Genomic DNA, 26,519 nt, shown 5'->3' on the forward strand with positions numbered 1-26,519 from the left:
CAAGCTGCTAGTAATGACAATTATGCAAATACTAAGAATTGTTCTGAAAAAAAAAAAAAAAATCCGCAGAGGACAGAGCCTTCCTACCAAGGAAGGCATGAACAATCAAATGTGTCTGCCAGACCCTCTGCAGAAACTCCTAATGATCTGGAAATACATTAAGATTGAACCTCACTGCCCTTCCACCAGAAGGCAACCAGAAAAACAGAGGCACCTCAAGTTAATAAGAATCAGAAGGTGACAACAGAGGAATCAGAAAAGAAGAATGGAAGAGCAGACATCTACAAAATGATTATGACCCTCCTGGAACCCGAGAATCAACTGTTTAAAATGGTAGTTGTAATAATAACACGAATATTTGGTTTTCGTTACCTGACAGGCAGATATAAGTTAAATATTCGCCTTGACCTCCAGTTGCCAAAAAAGGAATCTTTTTCTTTGTCCTCCTCTTGACTTGGACAGCTCCCAGCATCCTTTCATCAAGAGGTGCAAAAATTTCCTTGCTGATGGCAGATTTGGCACTCATCGTAGAACAAGTGAGGAGGAAAGGGAGTCAATGTTCTAAAGAAGGAAAAGAAAAGGAAAAGTTGGAATTGACAATATTGTAGGGGCTCATAAAATAATGAGCACCACACTGATTCACAGGAGTACTTTTCAATATGCAGTTTAACTTCTTACTTGCTTGAAATGCATTTCAGAAACATTAAAAGCAAGGTCTTCGTATATGTGTTAGCCATGGAAAAATACAAACAAAATGAGGATGGCTCTTTACTCCCTGAAAATGTCAAACACAATGTGAGTGGAGCCACACGGAATGAGATCTGAGCAGCTAGTTGATTTCTACCCCAATTGTATCTCACTCTAACTGGCAGTAGGCACCCACTTTACACGCATTCTGTAAGGAATGCGATTTCACATTTCCAGTTGAGAAGGCTTTCCACCAACCAACAATCCGTAAAAGTTCTTTATGTCCCTTCTACAGCTCCTTTAACTCCAATAATGTAAATCTATTTCCCTAATTCCACTTATAGTGGAAATAATTATATCATCTTCTACATAATAATTATATATGCAACAAAAGATCATTAATTTAATCACTCTTCAGCTGTTTTTGATCAAGCCAAGTAAGGAATTTATTTATTCGCCTCATGCACCAGGCCCTAGTTTCCAGCCCTCCTCTGCATCTTGTTGCCATGCTCTGGAGTCTTGCCAAGTTCTCCACATTTTTCTTCAGCCAAAGTGGACACAGAATTCTTTAAAACTATCTGACTAACCCAAAGTATTTTGGAAATGTTACCAGGCAGTTCCCACATGTTCTACTCTTATGGTTAACTGGCAGTGGGCGCCCAATAATTAAGAAAATATAGCAGTATGTTGCTGACTCACATAACCCCGCCCCCCACTGCCCAACTTACATGCACAGTTATATTTAGTTTTCCAGTAGTTGTACTTCCCTGATGATCTCAATTCTGCTTGTGTCTATTGTATTCAAGGTCAATTTGAACACTAATTCTTACTCGAGCAACTTAGAAAACGTTCTCTATTCCATCACTCTATCCATAAATGATCTATTTAATCACTCACCACCCAGCATGTGTTTGGACAATTAGAAAATCAGAATTAAAGGTGCAGAGAGAGCCTTTGGGTTTGTCATGCAGGTTATATTGAGAACTCAGAGATCCTGCACATGGATCAGTAGCACAGCTATACATAGTAACAGCAGCTCGAAGAGTTGATCAGAAAGCTGTAAAATTGAGCCAATCAGTGAACAAACATCTACTACATGCACTTTATGCTTAATATTAAAGATATAAGAAAAAATTAAACTACCATCTATGTCTTCCAAGAGTTGACTGCTGACCATATAGAAGGTTTCACTTAAATACCAATGATTTATCTGAGGAATAGATGAGAGGATTTTTCCCAGTACAAGATTCACAAATGCTACCAACACAGCCGGCCTCCTGTAACTTGTCCACTCCTATACCTTCTTGGTGGGAAAATATATATTAAAAACAGAAAGTCCCTCTAGTTAAAGAAATTTCTCCTAGTCTTAATTCCATAATGAAGCATGTTTCCCTAATGACTCCAAGAAACTATATCAACTTATAACACCAAAAATACATACCTAAAGATGTAGACATTAGAGATCTACCCAGATCTCCTTGTGCTTGGCGCACAACATTTTTATCATTATCACCAGGTTCTTCATGCTGGCCAAGAAAATGACGATGTACTGACCACTAAACTGACATACTGTCATTTCCTACAGGTTAGCAAACAGAACATCCCCCATGATTTATATGTTCTTAGGGGGTTATTACATTTTTTTTTCTTTTTGGTACTAAGGATTGAACCCAGCGATGCCTAACCACTGAGCTATACCCCCAGCCTTTATTTAATATTTTATTTAGAGACAGGGTCTGGCTTAGTTGCTAGGTGCCTCAACAAGTTGCTGAGGCTGGCTTTGAACTCGAGATCCTCCTGCCTCAGCCTCCCAAGCTGCTGTGCCACTGCAACTGGTTACAATTTTTTAACTATGATTTTTTTTAATGAGGATTTTTTTTTTAAAGATACACTCTACCTCCAAGGCCTCTCACTTCTCACCATTTAAGGACATGTTTAAAAAGAGAGAGAGCGCAGTATTCATGCAGTGGCTTCAAACCATTCTGTAAGCAAGGAAGAAAGACATTCCCCAACACATCAGGTACTCCCTGACCAGTGCCTCCCAACTGGCATGGCTTATTGCTTTTCCACCTTAGTTCGCATTTTTCTAAAACTAGTTAAAAAGAAATAAAAAGATCACTTTATTGTGCAAAAAATCAGAAAAATAAGAAAAGAGATGCATAATTTTACCAAATTCTTAGGAAATCCTTTTTTTTCTTTTGGAAAAACTTTTGAGAAATGAAAATGACCTTTTGTTGTTTTTATCATACTGATATTCAATGGCCAATAACAAATAGGGGGGGAAAGGGTGAGAGAGAAAAAATCAGTAACTTCACTGAGTTTTGAAATCAACAAACTCAGGTTCAAATTTTAACTGCAACACATAAAACCTGTGTGATTTGTGTAAATCTCAAAATCCCTGAACCTAAGTTTACTTACTACAACATGAAGATATCTTCACCTACTTCCTAGAATTAAAGAACTAAAATGAAACAATGTGTGCAGATCATTGATTCCAGTACCTGAATAATTTTTAAAAAAATGCTTAGTTGTGGTGATTTTTATTAACTTTCCTACTATAATAGAATAATAAAAGAGCCTCTGAACTTGTATAAACTGAACAAATGTAACCACTCACACCAGAAGGTATTTATAAAAGTGAAACCCAACTTTATTCACTAAAGCCTCACTTTTCTCACTCATGAGCATGAAATTCTCTATGTATGATAAATGGTCTCTTAGATGGCAAGCTGTGCACTAAATGTTATGAGAATGAAGAATTTATAGACTTCAACAGGAAATTCACTAGTAGATTATCAGATTCATTCTATGAAAAATCATCAAAAGCTTTTGTTAGGGCAATGATACTAATGAGCCTATGTAGAGCACATACATGTTGAGTATGTTTTCAGTGTCACACTGGGAATGTAATGTAGCATTGATAAGAAGGGAAAGAATAAGAAAGTAAAAGGGTGACTCTTGTAGTTGTGTGACAATAACTTTGAAGAGTGTCTCTACAAGAATCCCAAATCAGGTTGTGTTTGTGAGTCCAGCATGGAGGGCTTTTAAAATGCACAGACTCCTGCACCATCTTTCATAACCACCAAATCAGAATCTTAAAATCTATATTTCAAACAACTCTCTGATTCATACTCTTCCATGCAGTCATCCTGCCACCTAATTTAAAATCCATTACCCTAAAGAGAAACTTTGGGTCTGGACTAGCAAGGTGGAAATAGGAATGAAAACGAAGAATCAATTCATGAGAGAATACAGGCAGACAATGCACAGGATTTTTTTTTTCCTCTTCATTTCACCAAGCAGCTGTAATGAGTTCTTAAATCTTTGTTGGTAATTCAATGTCCAGTCCAAGACCAGGGCCCCATTTTAAGGAAGCAAGATAAATACAAAAGCAATCATGCACCAATGACCACTTGTTACTCCAATCTACATGACCCACGGAAGCTTTTTCTTTCCCAGGTCCATAGCTTCTATAGGACACAATTACAAAGCTTTTTCATCCAAGAAGCCAACCTAGTATTGATTTGCAAGTCAAAGCAACTGGCTGCCTTGAGTGGTAGTTGCAGAAACTAATCACAGTTCTGATCTTCTTCAAGGTCTTCTTCATTCATGCTTTTCTTACTTTAAGCCATCTATTTAATACATACCCACTTAACTGGTGCATGTCTACTGTAGTGGGATGGTTTTCCACCACTCAAGTAACCAGAAAATAATATAACTATTTAGGCAAGTATTAGAAACTGAAGAAAACTCAGGGGCAGGGCAGGTGAAATGCATAATTCAGGGCATACAGGTGTAAGGTTTTGTATTCAGATGATAACACTGTTGGTTTTCAGTAGAACTGATATTTGTCCTCTACTGGCAAGAGACTAGGAAGGAGTAGGGACCTTCAGCCAACCAAAAACCACCACTGACAAGGCATTCATTATCATGCAGGGGATTCTAGGGGAGCAGAGCCTTAAATATTTCTCATCTGAGAGGAAAGAGAAGTGCCATCCATTCAGCTTAATACTATCAGATCCTTGATTTATCTAACATCACTAACTCTTCTCTTTATCTAAGATTATTAACTTCTCTCTTCTAATCCCATGTTTAACATACAGCCTTTCCATCATGTTTTGGCCCTGGTTGTGCCAACACAGGTATGATGGACTGTGTGCCAGCTAAACTCTGTGCTGTAAATGAGTAACCACAATTCCTGGTTTTACACATCAGCCTCATGAGGCAGTTAATGTGATTCAACTCTGAGGCAGATGTACTTGATATGCTGAGAGCATATGTCAGTGTCTCTGAAGCTCAGAGCCAAGGTGATGTCATCCTGGAAGACTTTGGGAGAAAATCAGCTGGTCTTCCCTAGTGCATGGGAACACCAGTGAGATGAACCTAAACAATTTAGAAATGAGAGAAATAAGATTACTGTCTAAAATTGGATTTCTCTACATTGCCACTTTGTTTTTAAAACAGATTTTGAATTGTAACTTCAACCCCTCACCAATAACCTGTGAGACTAGTCATGCCTCCAGTTTAATTGCCTTCTTAACTTTAAAGATGTGCATCTATCTGTAGACTGAACATTTCCACCAATACCTAACAATGATTCTTCCTTTTCCCTCAAATCCTTCAGTTCCCCATAACAACCATTCAATTGCCAAGCCTCCTATGCATTTGATTTAATATTTCTGGACTCCAGTTTTTTTCATTCTAACTTCTTCTGCCTAAGTTGCAGTCTTCACCATCCTGGGCCTGAATGATTTTCATGGCTCCTCTAAAGGGACTCCCATTTTGCTCCAACTTCAATGCAATCAACCCTCTACATTGTCCAATGTCATTCTACAAGATGAATATGATTGAAGCATAATTGTATTTAATTTTTTCTTCTCCATGCCTCAGATCTTGACCTTGTCAAGGAAAGGGTCAATGTTGTAAATGTTGAAACCGAAATAATGTTAAATTATTTTCCTTAAACACCACAGTACATAGGGTGTATAAATACTAAGTGTTACAAGTTAGATGTTGTCATACAATCATTAAACCTAAAAATGTTAATTTTGCTCCAAAGTCCATAAATATCACCTGGTAATCAGAAAATATGCAACTTTTAGGGAAATGGATGGCATTAGAGAAGATTATGCTAAGTGAAGTTAGCCAATCCCCAAAAAACAAATGCCGAATGTTTTCTCTGATATAAGGGGGGTGACTCAAAGTGGGGTAGGAAGGGAGAACATGGGAAGAAAATTACCTCTAGATAGGGATAGGGGTGGGAGGGAAAGGGAGGGAGAATGGGAATAGCAAGGATGGTGGAAGGAGACGGTCATGATTATACAAAATACATGTATGAAGATGTGAATTTGGTGTCAACATACCTTCTATACAAACAGAGATAATGATAAATTGTGGTATAAAGGTGTATTAAGAATTGTATGCAAAAAAAATAAGAGAGCTCATGTATAATGGCATAATTTGGCATGAACATACTTTATATACAGAATTATGAAAAATTGTGCTGTGAATGTAATGCACTCCACTATTGTCATGTATGTAAGAAATTAAAAAATAAATAAAAATAAAAATAAAAAAGAAATCCCACCAGTTAAAAAAAAGAAAGAAAGAAAATATGCAGCTTTTTATGAAAAGAAAATTTTACTATTTTATATTTCATATCAAGGAGATAATCTGAGGCAACGTTAGCTACTTACACAATAAGAATTTTAGTTCTACTAGACAATTTTTCCATGTGTTTCCACCAGGACTCTCAACTCATAGAAATTAAAAGGAGAGTCACATAAGTCACTAGAACAGACAGATAATGTTATGGGGTGATACCATTTGACACAATCACTCCAAGTCCAAGACAAACCACAAGGGCTGTCAAGTGGCCTTGCTATGTGGGACAGCATAGAACAGTGGATTAAGAACCTACGCTTAAGGCTTAATGAGCCTTACAGAATCAAGACTCAGTTCATAAGGCATACAGACACTCTTTAACAACATTCTTAAAGGAGACAGAAACTTCTAAACAGGGAAAATAAAAAAAGTTATAGGGATATAAGTAAAAGCTAAAAATATTCTCTATTCTATAGAAAAATATTTGAAGAAAGGCAAAGACATGTCATAGAGGAGGAACTCTAAACAAAGATTGCACATTAACATCACCTGCAGTGCCCAGATCCTCATCACAGAAATTTAGGGGACCAGGGGCCCAGGACCTGAAACTTATTTTCCTGATGACCTCTTCTGTTTGTTCTGTTGTTCAACTAGGTTCAGAACCATTGTCTTGGGGATTTCCCCCCTAGTATTTCATGAATTATTTATTAAAAAATTTAAAGATTCAATAAATAAGTATACACAGCAGAAACTCTGTAAAAGCCCTAGTAATGAATCACTAGGCGCCCATAAATTTACAAAGTATTCCAAATGTAGGATCACGATAGTTGCTAAATATATCTTCCAAAGTTTGCTTCAAGACTGTGAATTAGAATCTTTCAGTATGTTTTAACGAACAGTACCCCTATTAGTCTAAGTATTATGAAAAAGTGTTATAATTCATCTCTCAGAGATTAAAATTTGAGTTGAAACCCTTTGAACCAGTAACACTACTATTACAGAAAAATGTGTGAACAAGCACACGTGTGTACTGCATAGACACATGCTTATCACAGATCCACTTTTAAGAGAAAACATTATAAGTAACCTAAATACCCATCCTCCTTTAATAGATGGATATAGTATAGCCCATGGTTGTGATGGAATGTTCATATCCTTCTAAAATCATGCCAGAAAAATCCCTGTTCCACACCCAGATCAAAGACTGTAGACACTGACTTGGAAAAATATAAACTATGAAATAATACAGAGTGAAAACAAGGAGGTTACAGAACAGAAAACGAGCTCATTCATTTTATAGAAAGTAAAACTATCTATACAATTATATGCATAAGCAGATGTCTAGAAAAATGCTTGCCTCCACGTTAATATGACTATCTCTCAATTTTGAAACGAGAGGTCAGAGAATCTGCACTCCTTATTCCACCATAACCACAGTAGAGTACTCCTTCAAACATTTTGGTTTTGAGATACAATTTTTTCCCCCAAAACCTAGAAGCTAAATATAATACATTTTATTGACATCCTATAATCATTATTTTCTAGCTTCTTTCTGACTCCAGTCCAGGCATGGTTTGGGGAGCCCCAAAGGTAAGATTAGAAATTCCCACCCTCAAAAAGTTGTGAGAAAGAAGAACAAATGCTACTATGAATGATCACAAGGCCTAGAAGAAATTTTTTGTGAGAAGAAAATGGCACCCTTCCTCTGAGCAAACTGTAGCCCCATGCCATGATCCACAGCTTGGTGAACAGATTGCCAGCTATGTGTTAGTCTACACTTTCTTCCACAGTGTTTTTGCACACCTGTGTATATGCAAAAACACCACCACCATACACAAAAGCCCTGATCATATTTAATTCTTTACAGAGGAGAAGGAAGAACCTCTTTTCTATCATCAGGCTACTATGTACTATGAAACATGGTTGGCTTTCTTCTCCCTATGTACACAAACTCTTCTTGTATAGGAGACATTATGTTCACAGGATTCTCTGAGCCAGTGACTCATGTCTGCTTCAATTATAAACCTAGACTATTTTCATCTCTTCTTTCCTTGTTTATGCGTTCAGTAAGCACATTCTTCTTGTAGGTTTAATATTCGAAGAACAAACACTGTTCTATACACCCAGACCACAAGATCTGGGTTTACACATGTTTATTTGCAATATGGCTGTACTTTTTAAACTCGTCAATCATCCTAACTTTAACAAATGATATGAGGAAGCCAAAAAAATTTAAAATAACACAACTAACAAAGCTACACATACAGGATGTGCCATTTGGATGATTTTTTTAAGGTGTTAGCTTATTGTTGCTTTTACAAATACAAGATAAACAACTCAGAGGAAATGTCTATCTGGATCACATCTCAGTTTACGAGATTTTAGTCCATATTTCTTGGTGCTGTTGCCTTTGGGCCTGTAGTAAAGCAGTACATCATGATGGGGAGCACATAGCAGAAGAAACTGCTTGCCTAATGGTCAACAGGAAGCAAAAACAAGGAAGGATGGGACTAGGGTCCCAAAATCCCCTCCAATGGCACACCCCCATAATCCACTTCCTCCAACCAGGTCCCACCTCTTAAAGGTCCCACCACTTCCCATAAGCACCACAGGATGGAAGCCACACCCTCAATACATGGCTTTTGAGGGACACTTGAAATTCAAACCATAACACATAGGCTATATCATTTAAAGGCTTTTTTTTTAAGGTGAGATAAAGATTTCATAAGCATCCTTCATTATGATACTAGAATCTCCACACTCACGAGTTTAAATTCTAAGGACCAGATGAGCAGGTTCTCCGGTACCCATGTACCCATTCTTCAACAAAGAATGGAAATAAAGTGCCAACGAAAAGACCAGCAGGGAAAACGCTTACTGAATTGTGACACGATTTTAGCAAAATAAAAGGCAAGATAGGCCTTATAAAGTGAATTTAACCATATTTTTTAAAAATGAACAAAGGGTAATAAGTTATACCAAAAAGAGCTCAAATTTTTGGCAGCCTACCTATACTGGGTATTCATGTACTTATGGTATCCAACATCTGGCTGGCAAATCAAGAAAACAGTGCATCAGCCTGAAAGCGTCACTTAGTAGAAAGCAGTGGGAACAGATGATTTCAGCCATGTTCAAATACAGACAAAAGCCACATGAGGATTGACTTCAATGAAAACAAACACTTCAATTATGTGCTAGGTGTTGTGCTACTTGCTGAATTAGTGTGCTTGTTTTACTTACACCACAGAGAACACAGAAGAGGGGAAAAGCACTGAACCCATACTAAGAGAAACAGAGGCTTAGGTAATGGTTCTGATGTTTTCTCTTAGAAGATGGTTTGACATATAACAGAAGCTATAATCTACCACTAAAAATAAAGGAAAAAATAAAAGAATAAATGCTCCAGCAAGTTTAGGGTCAACTTTTCATAGTGGATATTTATTGAGTCAAATCTCAGGTGAAATTTAAGCATTCTTGATGGTGCAAATTTGCTTTTGGAGCAGACCGGGAATATAACACTAAAAAGATAATGAGGCTTCAGAGAGAACCTCCAATTTTTAAGTATACAAAACCTATTAAAAAATCTAAATTATGATTGAAACAAGCATTTTCTAAAATTTCAAGTCAGAGAGAAACTTTTTAAAATATTCTCTAAATCTAACATCAATTTTAAAACAACATTCTCGGCCTGAATCCCCGATTTGAAGAATGTCACCATTTCACAGCTTCTTGGGAGAGCTGTAAAGAGTTTTGTATAATCAACGCATCTTCAGTGTGACACTTCACCATGAAGCCTCTCACAACTCAGAAGAAATGTGATACTTCCAGGGTCCATGTTGCTCATCCTTACCTTGTTAGTTTAAAAAGAAAGACTTTGTCCCTCAATGTCTCAATTTCACAATTGAAACTGCCTGTGGGTTCACTGGCACTTCTCATAGAACATCTAGCCCAGGACTATAATTCCAACTATAATTGTTTTCCCCAGTGATCAATTTCATGAATTTAATTTATGCCTATGTAATATAATCAGAATGGTGACAGAAAGCCTTGTTCCCAGCCTCCAAAAGCACCTTTCCCTATCTATCCACTACCTCACAATGTGATACAAGAAATGCATATGCTGGGCTGGGGCTCAGTGGTAGAGCCCTCATCTTGCATGCTTGAGGCCTTGGATTCAATCTCAGCACCACATAAAAATAAATAAATAAATGTATTGTGTCCATCTACAACAAAAAGTATATTTTAAAAAGGCATATATTTAGACATATGACTCTGATATTCAAAAATCTTGATTAATACATTTATGTCCTAGAAGAAGAAACTGTTTTACAGATGATGAAACTAAAGCTGAGAGTGGTTAAATAAGCCACACAGCTTTTGATGGGCACAGTAAAGATTTGAACCTAGGAAGTATGACACCAGAAGTCTCAGCTCTTCCTTACTATTTTGTATGGAAGAAATGAAAAAGGTAAAGAAAGAAATGAGACAGAAATGCATTTTAGGTAAACCAACACAAACTCAACTGACTCACAATTTTGCCTCTGATCAGCCCTGCTTTCTGGTGGACCTGATACCATTATCATCCTTGCCCAGCAGCTACAAAGATAATGGACTGGGCTATATCTGAACTCATTCTTTCTGCATTATCTGTTTCTCCTGGTGTGTATGGCTTGCTGTTTACTTGGCAAAGTGGTTCACACATTCTTTTTAGGACAGAGCTTGTTTTGATTCCACAAATTAAAGTGCAGAGTTGACAATACATTAGCAGAGAGATTCTACAGTGGACCTCTGCTTCCATGAGACCAGAGACCACTGAAGTCTCATCACAGAGGCTCACCACCCTCCTTTCCATCCCAGAAGTTTGCAACAGGAGTCAACTCCTGAGATCTTGGATGGCTGCCATGAGGCAGTTTTATGAACCCTGTAGGCTATTTTCCCAACCGGAAAAAGGCTTAAATATGAAAGGCACTTATTTCAAAGGTTTCTGCTAGTTCTCAAGGGAAACTCCTCTTTCCACTTCCTTTACTGTATTACCCGTCTTTGTCCCCCCTCCCCCGCCCTACACTTTCAGTACCTTCTATCTTTCACTGCCAGTGCTTCTGGCAACCTCAGATTGCCTCATAGCTGTGCCCCCAAGCCTCATACAGTTAACAGGATCTCCACAGGGAATTTCACCCATTCCATTTTACTGAGAAGGAGCTCAGCAAGACCTTCACAAATGAGTCAACAAAAAACAATTCCAACACCTTTTTGGGTCCTACCTACCAGCAGCTTATAACCCAGTGAAAAAGCACAGACAGGCATTCTTAAGCCTAAAAATTTAATGCATGCAAGAGATCTCGGTGATTGTCTCTCACTTAACTCATAAAGAAGCTGAAGTCCAAGGGTAATTCCAAAGTCATACCACTAAAGAGTAGCAGAACCAATCTTGGAACTAGACATTGCACTCCACTTCACTACAATGCTTTTTTCAAGTAAAAATTAATCAAGCATGAAATGATAATGTAAAATATTACAACAGTTTCAAGTCTGTATAAGTGAGAAGAGGTGGTAAATTGGGAGAGCAGGGAGAAAAGACAAAGAGAAAACATGACTAATCACAGTAAGGATTCTTCTCATATTCATTTTTTTCCCCTTAGAATTGGCACAAAATTAAGCCCTGGACTGGAATACATCTAGCCCCTAGATTTCTAAACCTTCATTTTTGGCTTTCACCTTCTTTTCCTTTGAATTTTCACAGCTTGTTTTCTCATATGGCTATTGAGGCCAAAAGAAATGATGGTCTGCCCAAGTAGAACAGTCTTGGGTAGTCTAAGAAGCACAGAAATAACTTTGGCCTTCTCAACCCATAGACCTCAATGATAACCCAAATTAAGAGAAGCTCATTTGGTGCTCTGAGCACTGGCAGGAAAACTCATCCTGGACAAAGTCACACATACATCATCAGCCTAGGAAGGAGTACTCTGGCACTGGTGGTCTCCTGAAAGCACATGCTAACCACTCAGGGGCTGAATCAGCTGTTAAAAGGGTTTTTAAGTACCTATTCCAGGTCTGGCAAACAACAGTAGAAAAATAGGAATGTGTCAAGGCCAGTTCTTGTCTTTGGAACTGCACTCTTCAGCCTCAATACAAAAACAGCACCAGGTGCCTGCAATCTGTAATCAGTGCTCTATTAAAATGCCCTCAGAAATGCCAGAATTATTCTGATTTCCACAGGCAGCTGCATGAGGTCCTGCTGGGTAACTGAACAGTCTTTACAGGTTGACTTGAGACTCCCCACAAGCAAAAGACCAGAATACCTTGGTTAAGATCCAGCATCTGATAATGGTGAAATCTCCATGTGAGTGGAGTGAGTGGTGGGCGGGCATCCCTAATCGTCTTGGGATGTCACAAAATAACCTACAAATCCAGGTCAGATTCAAGGTCCATATGTGAATGCAGTCTCTGCCTCATTCAATCAGTTCTTCTGCCATTCAATGTCAACCCCTTTTTAATCAGTATGTTCCAGAAAATAACTAACTTCTGACCTAACTAGCTGTGCAGTGTTTGATAGGGAAGGGAAAAAACTATCAAATGAACAACTCTAATATGAACTCAATTAACACTAGTACAGATTTTAATGGCATCACACATTACCAATTTACAAAGACATTCAAGCCTATGTAATCAAGAGCAACATCCAGAAGCTAGGGACCAAGGCACAATGGTGACTTCTCCTCTGCCCCAACCAGAGAGATGATAGATGATGAAAAGAAGTCTGCATTTGTCATCAGAGGATCTAGATCTGAGCCTGTCTTTGCCTTTACTTAGTGAACAAATACTTGGGCAAAATTCCTCATCTCTGAGATATGCATCTTCATCTTTAAAATGGAATAGTGCCACCTGCTTCACAGGGCTTTCATGAAGGATGAAGAAGAATGGAAATTTGCTCCCTGGGTCTGACTGCTCCCACCTGAGGTGCCCAGTCCTTGAAAGGTAGATAAGCACATATCTCTATAACAGAGGTAACAAATAAATTGCATTATGTTTCAGATTATGTTCGCAAAAGCATATATATCACAATAGATTTTTCAAAGCCTTTTCTCGAATGGCATCCTATTTCATCTCTCAAACTTGTGAGAGAGATAGGGAGGTATTGTGAACTCTCCTGGACAGGAAAAGAGATGAGATGGATCTTCCTCTTGTGATTCTGTCCTACATCCATTGCTCCCCTGTGCTTCAGCATGTGGAACTGCCAGGCTAAACAAGACAATAATGACAGGACCCAAGTGCTGTCTACTCCACTGTGAATGAAATGTTACATTCCAAAAAGATGCAGAGTGGTGTGGAAAGGAAAGAAAGAAGATAAAACAGAAAACACATATAAAAGAGTAGAGCAAATCTGGGATAAGACACATACTCGTTCATTCAATATGGCAGCCCAGTCCTAGACATTCAGGATACTGAGAAGACCAAGATAAACAAAGTCCTTTCCCCCATGCAGCTTGCATTTTAGTGGGGAAGAAGAACAATCAACAAGTTAGCAATCAATGAAGCAATGAGAACAAATCAATATAGAAGTCTTGGGGGTTTATCAATTAGACAAAGATATAAACCACCACTAACCACCTGACAGGGAAATCAAATAATATGGAGTCAAGAGCTTCCAACCTTCTAAGAGGACATGCACCTGGCCTTGATGAATATTTCTGTTCCTAGCACATGGTAGTCCTCTATAACAGAGGTAACAAACAAATTTCATCTAGGGACAGGCCCTTTCTTTCTTCATTCAGCATTTACTAAGTGATTATTATGACCTGGGTTCTACACGAGGATTGGAGATCACAGTTATCCTTGGTGCTGGGAGGGTGGGGGCAGCTTTTTAGCAGAGGAGAAAGACAAAGCAAACAGGCCACATACTTAATTAAGAATGTAAAGTTGCTGCTACACAGCAGAAGAGTATAACTTAATTCTTCAGAGACTGGTGATCAGGAGATACTTATTCTATTAAGCCTATCCTTGAAATGTAATTAAAGAATTTAATTAGGCCAGCCTGTCCGGACTATGCAGGTAGATCCACCTCAGTGGGAAGCCATGGGGAGTGTTTTGGGGAGCCTTTAGCTCTGAGTGACCTACAACATATGCCTGCTCCACCCTCTGCTTCCACCTGGAATCTGCATAATGGGTGCACCCCGAGAGACTGATCCAGGCTAATGTGGAATGCAAAGAATACTCTGCAGGATACCATTTCTACACAAAATTCACACACTTTTAGATCTGCAAGAAAAAAAAAAAATAAAAGAAATGATGATGGAGAAGCAGCCATAGGAAAAGGATGCCTGAGACAAGTAAGTGAACCCTGTCCATTTTGTACTAAGTACTGGGGGAAGGGAAATGGAAGGAAAACTACTTTAAAATGTTCATTCTGTACTGTGCACAAGACTCTGTATTCAAATCCCAGCACAAATAAGTAAATAAATAACATAATATACATACATACATACCTTATCTCAATCTGCAGAGAGAAATTCATTGAAGTGGGTCAGGAAAGACCCAAGGTCAAAAATGGGTAGTTTTGCAAGAATAAGTTTTCTTGGTTCATGCACATATTAAAATGCATATATTTTATGTAAGATAGATTTATAGCTTTTCTTGAAAGTTGGGAGAACCTGAAAACACTATACCTGTGCCCTCAACACTTCTACAATCTCAAATTTACAAGTCCCCACCACTCCCCGTCTTTTTGTTCAAACTGAGGCATTAATGTCAATTGACCTTCCTCATCCAATTTGCTGTGCTTTTCTAACTGCCTATCCATGAGTTCATTCCTGTCTAGATACTGAGGATGCAGAACCTGGCATAAATAATTAACTCAATTGGGGAAGTTCTAAGAATACATGTTCACAAAGGTAGAGCAGAGTTTAACAACAACAACAACAAAAGTACTGTCAAATGGGAGAGCAAAACGGGGTCAAGAAATCATTTTATGGAGCCAGGCATGGTGGTACACCCCTATAATCCCAGATATCCAGAGGCACTTAAGCAGCTGAGGCAGGGGGATCAGTTCAAGATCAGTCTGGACAACTTGATGAGACCCTGGGGGTGTGAGTCAGTATAAAAGCACTCCTGAGTTAAATCCCTAGTACTGCAAAAAGAAAAATAAATAAATAAAAAGAAACCACTGCATCAATTTGGGGGAACTGAACAAAAAGAATCAAAATAAACAAACAAAAAACAAGCCAAACATTTTTATCTTAGAGTTATCTTTGAATTTTGATAAAAACTTTACAGTCTCTTTTTCTTCCAGCATGCCAACTGCTCTAATAAAGTGCCACAGAGAGGGTCTGGAGAGACACATACAATGAAATTATTGAGGGTCCAGGGGTGGAATGCCAGTACTCTCATCTAAAGCCAACTGGTATCAAATTCTAAAGGACACATCAATCATATTTATCAAAAGCTGGGTGCATTGGTGTACACCTGTAATCCCAGCAATTTGGAAGGCTAAGGAAGGAGGATTGTAACTTTAAGAACAGCCTCAGCAATTTAGTGAGATTTTGTGTCAAAATAATAATAAAAGGACTGCTGGGCGCGGTGGTGCAACTGTAATTCCAACTGCTCAGGAGGCTGAGGCAGGAGGATCAGGAGTTCAAACCCAGCCCAGCAAAAGTAAGGTGCTACGCAACTCAATGAGACCATCTCTCTAAATAAAATACAAAATAGGGTTAGAGATGTGGCTCAGTTCAATCCCTGGTACCAAAAAGAAAAAAAAAAAAAGAAAAAAAAAGAAGACAGAGATATAGCTCAGTGGTAAAGAACCCCTACGGTCAATTCTTGATAACAACACAAACAAACAAAAAATCCTCTGAAAGAATAGAGGACACAGAGACTAACCCACAAAACTATAATTATCTTATATTAGACAAAGGTGCCAAGAACATGCATTGGAGAAAAGATAGCCTTTTCAACAAATGGTGCTGGGAAAACTGGAAATCCATATGCAACAAAATGAAATTAAACCCCTCTCTCTCACCATGCACAAAACTCAACTCAAAATGGATCAAGGACTCAAGAATACAACCAGACACCCTACGTCTAATAGAAGAAAAACTAGGCTCTAATAAAGAGGATCTCCATCATGTGAAGTCTTATTAAGGAAGTAGGAAGACACCAATTCGTGTCTTCATACATGTACTTTGGATAATAATGATTATCACATTCCACCAACTTCCTTAATAAGATTCCTGTGGTGCAAGAATTAAAATCAAGAATCAATAAATGGGATGGACTCAAACTAAAAAGTTTCTTCTCAGCAAAAGAAACAATCTGGGAGGTGAATAGAGAACCTACATCTTGGGAGCAAATCTTTACCCCTCACACATCAGATAGAGCACCATATCTCTAGGGTATATAAAGAACTCAAAAAGCTAAACACCAAAAAACCAAATAACCCAATCAATAAATGGGCCAAGGACCTGAAGAGAGACTTCTCAGAAGATGACACACAATCAATCAACAAACACATGAAAAAATGTTCATCATCACTAGCAGATAGAGAAATGCAAGCCAAAACCACTCTAAGATTTCATCTCACTACAGTAAGAATGGCAGCTATTATGAAGACAAACAACAATAAGTGTTGGCAAGGATGTGAGGAAAAAGGCACACTCATACACTGCTGATGGGACTGCAAATTGGTGTAGCCAATATGGAAAGCAGTATGGAGATTTCTTGGAAAATTGGGAATGGAACCACCATTTGACCCAGCTAGCCCTCTCCTTGGCCAATACCCAAAGGAACAGCATACTACAGTGACATAGCCATATCAATATTTATAGCAGCACAATTTACAATAGCTAAACTGTGGAACCAACCTAGATGCCCTTCAATAGATGAATGTATAAAAAAAATACGGCATATATACACAATGGAATATTACTCAGCAATAAAAGAGAATAAAATCATGGCATTTGCAGGTAAATGGATGCAGTTTAGAGAAGATATTGCTAAGTGAAGTTAGCCAATCCAAAAAAACAAATGCCAAATGTTTTCTTTGATATAAGGAGGCTGATTCATAGTGAGATAGGGAGCAAGAGAATGGGAGGAATAAATGGACTCAAAATAGGGCAGAGGGGTGGGAGGGGATTAATGATGGTGGAATGTGATGATCATTATTATCCAAGGTACATGTTTGAAGACACAAATTGGTGTGAATATATTTTGTATACAACCAGAGATATGAAAAATTGTCCTGTATGTAATAAGAATTGTAATGCATTCTGCTGTCATATATAAATTTTTTTAAAAATCCTCTGAAAATACAGCAGAAAACAGCAACAATTCTAATTCTATAAAATTTTCCAAAAGAAATCATTGAACAAATGGGCAAAGATGCATATTCAAGGAGGTCTATCTACTTAATTGGTATTCTTAAAAGTACCAGACTCTTCCACTGATATCATATTTAATTTATTCTCATAAATGTAAACAATCAATATTCCATGGAAACTTGAGAATCAAATTTCTACTTGATTCTACTCATGTTTTTACCAACTTCCAAATCTGTACAAAGAGTCTCAGAGATAAATAAGACAAGTCAGGAGGGTAAGCACAGCAGGGCTGACCTTGTCAAGATACCGATAGAGCTCCAAGTTCACATGGGGGTTCTGCATAACTGCTGCTTCAAACTGAGGGCTTACCTGTGTAACATCTGCATTTTGTTTTTCAAATGAACTTTTGTATCTAACCCTTCTCCCATAGCCCCATGCAGGAAACTTCTTGGATTTCTTTGTTCACTTCAAAAATGACTGCAGAACCCAATTACATGAAAAAAAATATTCCATGATAATAAATCCCACAAAGATCCCAACACGATAATACTTGGTGATTTCAATACACCCTTATCACCAATAGACAGGTCATCAAAACAATCAATAAAGAGATTTCCAACCTAAACAACTATAAATCAAATGGACCTAATGGACATCTACAGAATAGTCCACCCCAAAACAGCTGAATTTATGCTCTTCTCAGCTGCTCATGAAACTTATTCCAAAAGTAATCATATTCTAGGACACAAAGCAAATATTAGCAGATATAAGAAAACCAATATAATCCCATGTATCCTATTAGATCCTAATGGATAGAACTAGAAATCAATAGCAAGAAAAATAAGAGAAACCACATAAACACATGGAGATTGAAAAAGTACTCTTAGATGAAAAATGGATCAAAGAAGAAATGAGAATAGAAATCAAGAAATTCTTAGAAATGAACAGAGATAAACATATTAAAATATCTGAGACAATATAAAGCAGTTCTAAGAGAAAATATTATAGTACTAGTGCCTACATTAAAAAAATTGGAGAGATCCCAAATAAATAAGCTTATGCTCCACCTCGATGCCTTAGAAAAACCAACCCCCAAACAACTAGAAGATAGGGAACAATTAAATTCAAAGTTGAAATCAATGACATTGAGAATAAGAAAACATAACACAGAAACAATGCAATGAAACCAAAAGAAAACGTGAGAAGGAGCAAATCAGCAAAATCAGAGATGAAAAAGGAGTCACCACCACAGATCCTTCTGAAATCCAGAGGATTATCCAAACCTATTTTGAAAATTTATACTATAATAAACGGGAAAATCTGGAAGACACTGAAATACTTCTAGACACATATGACCTACCCAAATTGGATCAGGAAGATACAGAAAACCTAAACAGACCAATACCAAGTGATGAAATTGAAAAAGCAATTAAAAGCTTTCCAAAAAAGACATATATAAGACCTGATGGATTCTGAGTTCTACCACACCTTTACAGAAGAACTAACCAGTCTTTTAAAAATTATTTCATGAGCTAGGCAAGTGCTACTACCACTGAGCCACAACCCCAGGCCCTATTTTATTATTTTTTTAAAATTTTGAACTTATGCTTTCAGTTATGCTTGAAAAAGAGACTCTATCATGAACCATGCATGGGTCTTTATCAAATGAAAGTATTTAATTATTATTTTCCAGGTCTAACTAAGAAAATGCCACATTTCCACAAAACACAGATTTCACTTATTATAATACTGGGTTCGATCCTCAGCACCACATAACAATAAATAAAATAAATATTGTGTCCAACTACAACTAAAAATATATTTTAAAAAATAAAATTAGTTGTGATATAAACATCAAAATAGATCATTATCTGAATTCACCATTTGCTATTTTTCCAAATAATTCATACCAGTAGGGATGAGAGTAAACAGAAGATAAATGATGTATGAAGAAAATATATCACAAATTTATATTTTTATTTAATTTTAGTACATTTCTTTTCAGATTGTAAAACCTAATGACTCAAAGGGCCTGTAAAATAAATAAAATTATAATAAATACAATAAAAATCAATTTAATTTTCATGATCCAGAGAGGTCTAAAAAAATTATTTCATGAAATTATAAGAGAGGAAACACCCCCAAATATTTTTGTTTTTAGAGAGAGAGAAAGAGAGAGAATTTTTTTAATATTTATTATTTTTTAGTTTTCGGTGGACACAACATCTTTATTTTATTTTTATGTGGTGCTGAGGATTGAACCCAGCGCCCTGCGCATGTCAGGCAAGGGTGCTACCGCTTGAGCCACATCCCCAGCCCGCCCCCCAAATACTATTAATGAAGCCAGCATAACTCTGATAACAAAATCAGACAAAAACATACCAAGAAAAGAAAACTAAAGACCAATATCCCTGATGAACACAGATACAAAAATCCTTAATGAAATAAATATTAGCAAATAACATTCAAAAGCACATCAAAAAGATAATAGAAGGGCTGGGGATGTGGCTCAAGTGGTAACGCGCTCGCCTGGCATGCACGGGGCGCTGGGTTCAATCCTCAGCACCACATAAAAATAAAGATGTTGTGTCCACTGAAAACTGAAAAATACTAAAAAATTCTCTCATTCTCTCTCTCTCTCTCTCTCTCTCTCTCTCTCTCTCTCAAAAAAAAAAAAAGACAATAGAGTGGGTTTCATTACAGGGATGCAAGGTTGGTTCAACATGTACAAATCAATAAAATAAAATGTAATTCATCACCTAAATAGAATTAAGGACAAAAACTGCATGATCATCTCAATAGACTCAGAAAAGGCCTTTGATAAAATCCAACACCCATTCATGTTAAAAATGCTGGAGAAGCTAGAGATTGAAGAAACTTACCTCAACATCATAAAGGCCATTATGACAAACCCAAAACAAACATCATACTAAGTGGAGAAAAATTAAAAGCATTTCCTTGAAAATCAGGAACAAGACAAGGCTGTCCTTGTCTCACTGCTCCTATTCAATATAATCCTCAAAATATTAGCCAGAACAATAAATGAAGAAAAGGAAATCAAAGGAATACAAATAGGAAAAGAGGAATATGAAAAGATCCAAAAACTCCATTAGAAGACTTCTCAAGCAAAGCAGCAGGATACAAAATCAACACCCACAAATCAACAGTTTTCCTCTACTCTAACAGTAATTGAGCTGAGGAAGAAATCAGGAAAACCACCCCATTCACAATAAACTCAAAAAAAAATTAAATACTTGAGAATTAATCTAACCAAGGAGATAAAAGATCTCTATGATGAAAATTATAGAAAACTGAAGAAAGAAATTGAAGAGGAGGACCTGAGAAGTTAAACATTCCATCTTCTTGGATTGCCAGAATCAATACTGTCAAAATGCTATACTACCAAAGCACTATACAGAGTCGAAGCAATCCCTATCAAAATACCAGTGACATTTTTCACAGAATTAGAAAAAACAATTCTTAAATTCATTTGGAAGAATCAGAGACCCAGAATACCCAAAACAATACTAAGCAAGAAGAGTACTACAGAGATGTAGTAACAAAAACAGCATGGTATTAGCATCAAAACAGACATGAAGACCTATGGAACAGAACAGAACACACAGAGACACATCCATATACCTATAGTTCTCTGATATTTGACAAAAGCACATAGATTTTATATTATACACATACACACACAGACACACACACATATATACACACTTACACACACACATACACACACACACATATCTATCTCTTGGAGAAAAGACAACCTTTTAAACAAATGGTTCTGGGAAAACTGGACTACTACATGTAGAAAAATGAAATTAGACCCCCTCTCTTTCACCCTGAACAAAATCAAATTGAAATTGATCAAAGAAATTAGACCAGAAACTTTAAAACTTCTAGAAGAAAGCATAGGATCAATACTCCATCATATAGTTCCCAGCAACAAATTCCTTAACAAGACCCACAAAGTACAAAAAGTAAAATCAAGAATCAATAAGTGGGATGCCGTCAAACTAAAAAGCTTCTGCACAGAAAACGAAATGAAAAAGCCTACAGAATGGGAGAAAATCTTGGCCAGCTACTCCTCTGATAGGGGATTAATATCCAGAATATACAATGAACTTCATAAAACACCAAAAATTATAATAATAACCAATCAATAAGTGGGCAAAAGAACTAAACAGAAACTTCTCAAAAGCAGAAAAAATTACTAACACATATATGAAAAAATGTTCAACTTCTCTAGCAGTCAGGGAAATGCAAATCAAAAGTAAACCAAGATTCCATCTTATTCTAGTCAGAATGTCAATGATCAAGAATAAGAACAATACATGCTGACAAGGTTGTGGGGGAAAGGTACACCTGTACACTGTTGGTGGGGCTGCAGACTAGTATAAACACTCTGGGAAACAGTATGGAGATTCCTCAAAAAACTAGGGATGGAACCATCATATGACCCAGCAAGTGTCACTCCTTGTTATTTTCTCAAAATATCTAAAAGCAGCATACTACAGCAATGCAGCCACAATCAACGTTTATAGCAGCACAATTCACAATAGCTAAATTACAGAATCAAACCAGATGCCAGTCAATAGATGAATGGATTAAGAAACTGTGATACTCAGAAACTCAAAGGTCAAATATTCTCTCTCATATATGGAAGCTATTGTAAAATAAAGGAAAGGGGAAGGGAAGGATAGAAAAATATAAAGAACCAATTAAATATAAATTAACAGACAAGTAAAAGGAAGTCCAGTAGAGTAGAGGAAGGAGAATGGAAGAGGAAGGGAGGACAGGAGAGACAAGAGAGAAGGAAAAGGGAGTAGTATCATGAACTGAAACTGGCTTCCTTGCATGTATGAATTTGTCAGGTTGAATCCCAGCTACTATAAATAACTATAAAGCTCTAATAATTTTTTTTAAAAATGACTTCAGAGCAATAAACTGCACAATACACTTTACTCCCTATACAAAGCACCTTATACTACACATTATTACATACCTGCTCTGATAATTCTGTATGTCTTTCTGCACCACAGAAATTCCCCTATGATTCTGGGTAAGCATATCAATGGGACAGTTCATGGAACAGTTTCTCATAAGGTAGGCCTAATTCAACCTAGTCAGAGTGGGAAGACCTAAAAAGAAATGGTACAGGGTAACAAATCAGGAACTTTCATTAGCCAGATTAAGATAAATAAACTAAAACAAATTAAGACAGATAAGTAGCATACCTTTTTTTTTTAAAGTACCAATGCCTTAATTAGTTTGAAGTTAGTACTGGCTGATGACTTGGGAGCTTCTTGGCTGCAGTGTTCCTTGATGAGTATTTATTTACGAAATGACTATTCTAATTTCCACTATTGCAGTTCTACCCCTCATTTATCATATACTTCTCAATGGTATGTAAATATAAAAGCAGCTCACTGTACTTCATGAGATAAAGAAAGCAAATGATTAAATGCAAATGCAAAAGTCATGTCAATACAGTGCTAAATTTTTCATTTTTTCTCTATGCAATTAACTTAGAAATCACATGGAAATTAGCCAAGAAAGAATGCTCAGAAATAAACAACCTTGATTACAGAATCCAAGTCTCATAGATACCTACTCTATCTATTACAAAATTAGGATGCTCTAATTTCTTAACAGGAATTGAAGGGAAAAATTCCAAAGAAGTGATTTGAGACACAACTGCTGATCTTTCTACTCTATTACTCTATGCCATGTTGTTAACCACTGAAGAGCTCATTAAAAAAAAAAAAAAAAAAAAAAAAAAAAAAAAAACCCTCTAAACTGGATTTTAGGAAAGGCACAAAGAAGAAAAAGGGACAGGAAGAAAAGATTCCATGTTATCGCTTCTCGGCCTTTTGGCTAAGATCAAGTGTAGTATCTGTTCTTATCAGTTTAATATCTGATACGTTCTCTATCCGAGGACAATATAATGGATGGCATTAGAGCAGATTATGCTAAGTGAAGCTAGCCAATCCCTAAAAAACAAATGCCAAATGTCTTCTTTGATATAAGGAAAGTAACTAAGAACAGAGTAGGGACGAAGAACAGGAGAAGAAGATTAACATTTAACAGGGATGAGAGGTGGGAGGGAAAGGGAGAGAGAAGGTAAATTGCACGGTAATGGAAGGAGACCCTCAGGGTTATACAGTGGAGGGGGTAGAGAGAGAGGAGGGGAGGGGAGGGGAGAGGTGGGGAGGGGGGAGGGTGGATGATGGGAAAGGCAGCGGAGCACAACAGACACTAGTATGGCAATTTGTAAATCAATGGAGGTGTAACTGATGTGAATCTGCAATCTGTGTATGGGGTGAAGGTGGGAGTTCATAACCCACTAGAATCAAAGTGTGGAATATGATATGTCAAGAAATTTGTAATGTTTTGAACAACCCACAATAAAAAATTAAAAAAAAAAAAAAAAAAAAAAAAAAATCAAATATTCACAAAAAAAAAAAAAAAAAAAAAAAAAAAAAAAAAGAAAAGATTCCATGGTATTTTCAAGGATCCAGTCCAATCAACAATCTAGAGATAATAATTCTAAAGTAGCCATTTACAGATCAGGGAACTCATTTCATGGGAGAAAAGACAAGGCAACAAGCCAAGGGCCTAAGAGCTAGGCTTCTCAAAATACAACTTGCCATTTCCAAGCATTTGTTCCCAGTATGCCAGCAAGGTGGCTGCTCATCACTAGATGTGGGCTCTATTCTTCTAGGCAGAGCATAAGCTGAGCTAGTGACTAATGTATGATGGTCCTTTCACAGCTAGAGGTGGAGATTTCTTCTCCACTTTGTTAAATGAGCATTAAGAGAGTCTTCACCATTACCAGCATACCTGGGCATGTACAGTGGTTAGTATTTAGTCCTCAGATTGCAGAATGGCTAGACCAGATCATGAGAGACCTAGAGTTGTAACAAATATCACTGAAAACTGGATTCAGCCTGAGATGATGCTTTCTGAGTGGCTGCTTCTTAATGTAACAGCTAACTATGACTTTCAGATGCTTTCTTCTGGGGAAAGAGTAAGTCAATGTGTGATGTTGCCTATGAGGATTAGATTATATTAGAAAAGGGGATCTTTGGAACTGTGTATAGAAACTAAGTTATGGACTAGGCAGAGAAGAGTCACTCTCAGGGCTGCTGTGCTTCTCACTTTGTGCTTCTAAGGGAAGTTTCCCAACTTCCTGGTTTTCAGAGCCAAATGGATATGCCTCCCTGTACAGGTGGATGGAACAGGTGAGGGCTCCTAATCCATGAAGACTCAACCAGCTACAATATGGCCACACCTGGAAAGAGAAACTGGGCCAATCAGATTCTAAAGATAGACTATAAAAAATAGCATTAATACCCAATACGCAGAGGAAGCTGAAGCTTTAAGGTGAGCTATGTATGATGCAGAGGCGCTGAGAAGACTGATCACACACAAGCAAAACTACAGAGAAAGCTGATCTGTAGACTGCAAAAAGGGTGATACAGATATGGAGAGAAGGAGATAGAGGGGAGAGAAACAAAAGAGGAAAGCAGAAAGAAGAAAGGAAAGCACACAAAACTTCCTGGCACTTGCAGTTCACATGCAAACTTATGAAAAACTCCCTTTTTCCCAAAGCAATTGGAATGAACTGCTGTTACTTGCAAGGTAAAGACAGAACCCAACAAAACCTAACAAAAACCATAAATGTCAACAAAAAGAAATTCAAATCTGTATTATAAGTCTCATTGTCTTTATTCGTAAAGAAGAGGCCTAAAAGCTGCTAAGATCAGCTCCCACAGGCCACTGGGAGGACAGAGAGTGATGCGAAGGTATAGTTTGTTATGATTAAGGGGTGTGGACAGTAAAATGACAGCCATCTCAGAGTTGTAAATACACAGAGAACTTTCACTGCCGATGAGTCGATGATGGATGCTCAGCTCACTGAGCTTTTATCATCCCCAAAGGCAAAATAAATCCAGTCAAAAGACATATTAATGCAAGATGACTTTTGTACTTTACATAAGGGGAAAATCAACCAATTCAGGGTTATGATTCCCACAAACTCAAAACACACTTTATATATGGCGGGGAGTGGGGGAGGACAGAATGATGGAAGGAAGGAGAGAAAGAATGCCTGGAAAATAAACTTCAGTGACAGAGAAATCTTTCAGAATTGCTCTTTTTATCCATGGCTGCACAACCTCAAGGGCTCTACTTTTCACCAGGACATCTGATTACAGAGCTGCAGATGCCCCACTTCACCTCACACCTTCTGGACCTGGGTCCCCTGGTGGCCCTCCCCTCACTCTCCCACTCCTCCCCAGGCTAGGCTAGATGCCACTCTCCTGTACCACATGCTCGTAGCTCTAACCCAGTGCCAAGCAAGTTGCAGGACATGAAACTTTCTGCTTAAGGTTTTTCGTTTCCAACTAGATTCTGAGCTACTGAAGAAATCCCAGCAGGTAGCAACGTACCTGGCATATAAGAGCTGGAAAAGCACACCCTAAACCCACGTATCCATCCTCCCTGTCTTATGCCACCTTCCTGGCCCTGGGATTTGTCCTTACTACATAGCCACACAGTCCTGAGAAATGGCTGCTGTGACCATTCACTAGCTTCTCTTTCCCTTAGCTCTGTTGCCTCTGCCCAAATGCAAGACCATGACCAAGCCTAGGAAGGTACAGTCTACACCCCATATCTCCACTAGAAATGTTGAACAAAATTTTTAAAAATAAGGAACGAAAGAATAAGAAAAAAGTCAAAGTCACAACCTTACCAGCTTACACAAAACACTAATACAAAACCATAATCCTGGGTGAGGGAACACACAGGGCCACATCATAGATATTTTAAACCTTGCAGATCATTTGGTTTCTGGCGTAAACACCTGACTCTACTGCTGCAGTTGGAAAGCAGTGACAGACAACA

At 37.6% G+C, this 26,519-nt stretch overlaps 1 protein-coding gene and 1 pseudogene across 4 annotated transcripts in view; one reads left to right on the forward strand and one right to left on the reverse strand.

Moving 5' to 3' along the window:
* Positions 1-26,519, reverse strand: part of Stxbp6 (syntaxin binding protein 6) — a 255,776-nt gene that overhangs the window by 171,763 nt on the left and 57,494 nt on the right. For 3 of the 4 annotated variants that reach the window (XM_058585834.1, XM_058585835.1, XM_046465207.2), the window contains one exon: positions 373-561. The exons of the other annotated variant lie outside the window; for it this stretch is intronic. In XM_058585834.1, the coding sequence (XP_058441817.1) occupies positions 373-526 (154 nt within the window). In that variant the 5' untranslated portion in view covers positions 527-561. The remainder of the gene's footprint in view (positions 1-372; positions 562-26,519) is intronic. 4 annotated transcript variants of the gene reach the window in all.
* On the forward strand, positions 23,470-23,583 carry LOC124107381 (U2 spliceosomal RNA; annotated as a pseudogene).

This window comes from Marmota monax, unplaced genomic scaffold (genome assembly GCF_021218885.2).
Source record: "Marmota monax isolate L192 unplaced genomic scaffold, Marmota_monax_Labrador192_F-V1.1 WCK01_AAM20220418_F8-fsc00079, whole genome shotgun sequence".
NCBI classification, from domain to species: domain Eukaryota; kingdom Metazoa; phylum Chordata; class Mammalia; order Rodentia; family Sciuridae; genus Marmota; species Marmota monax.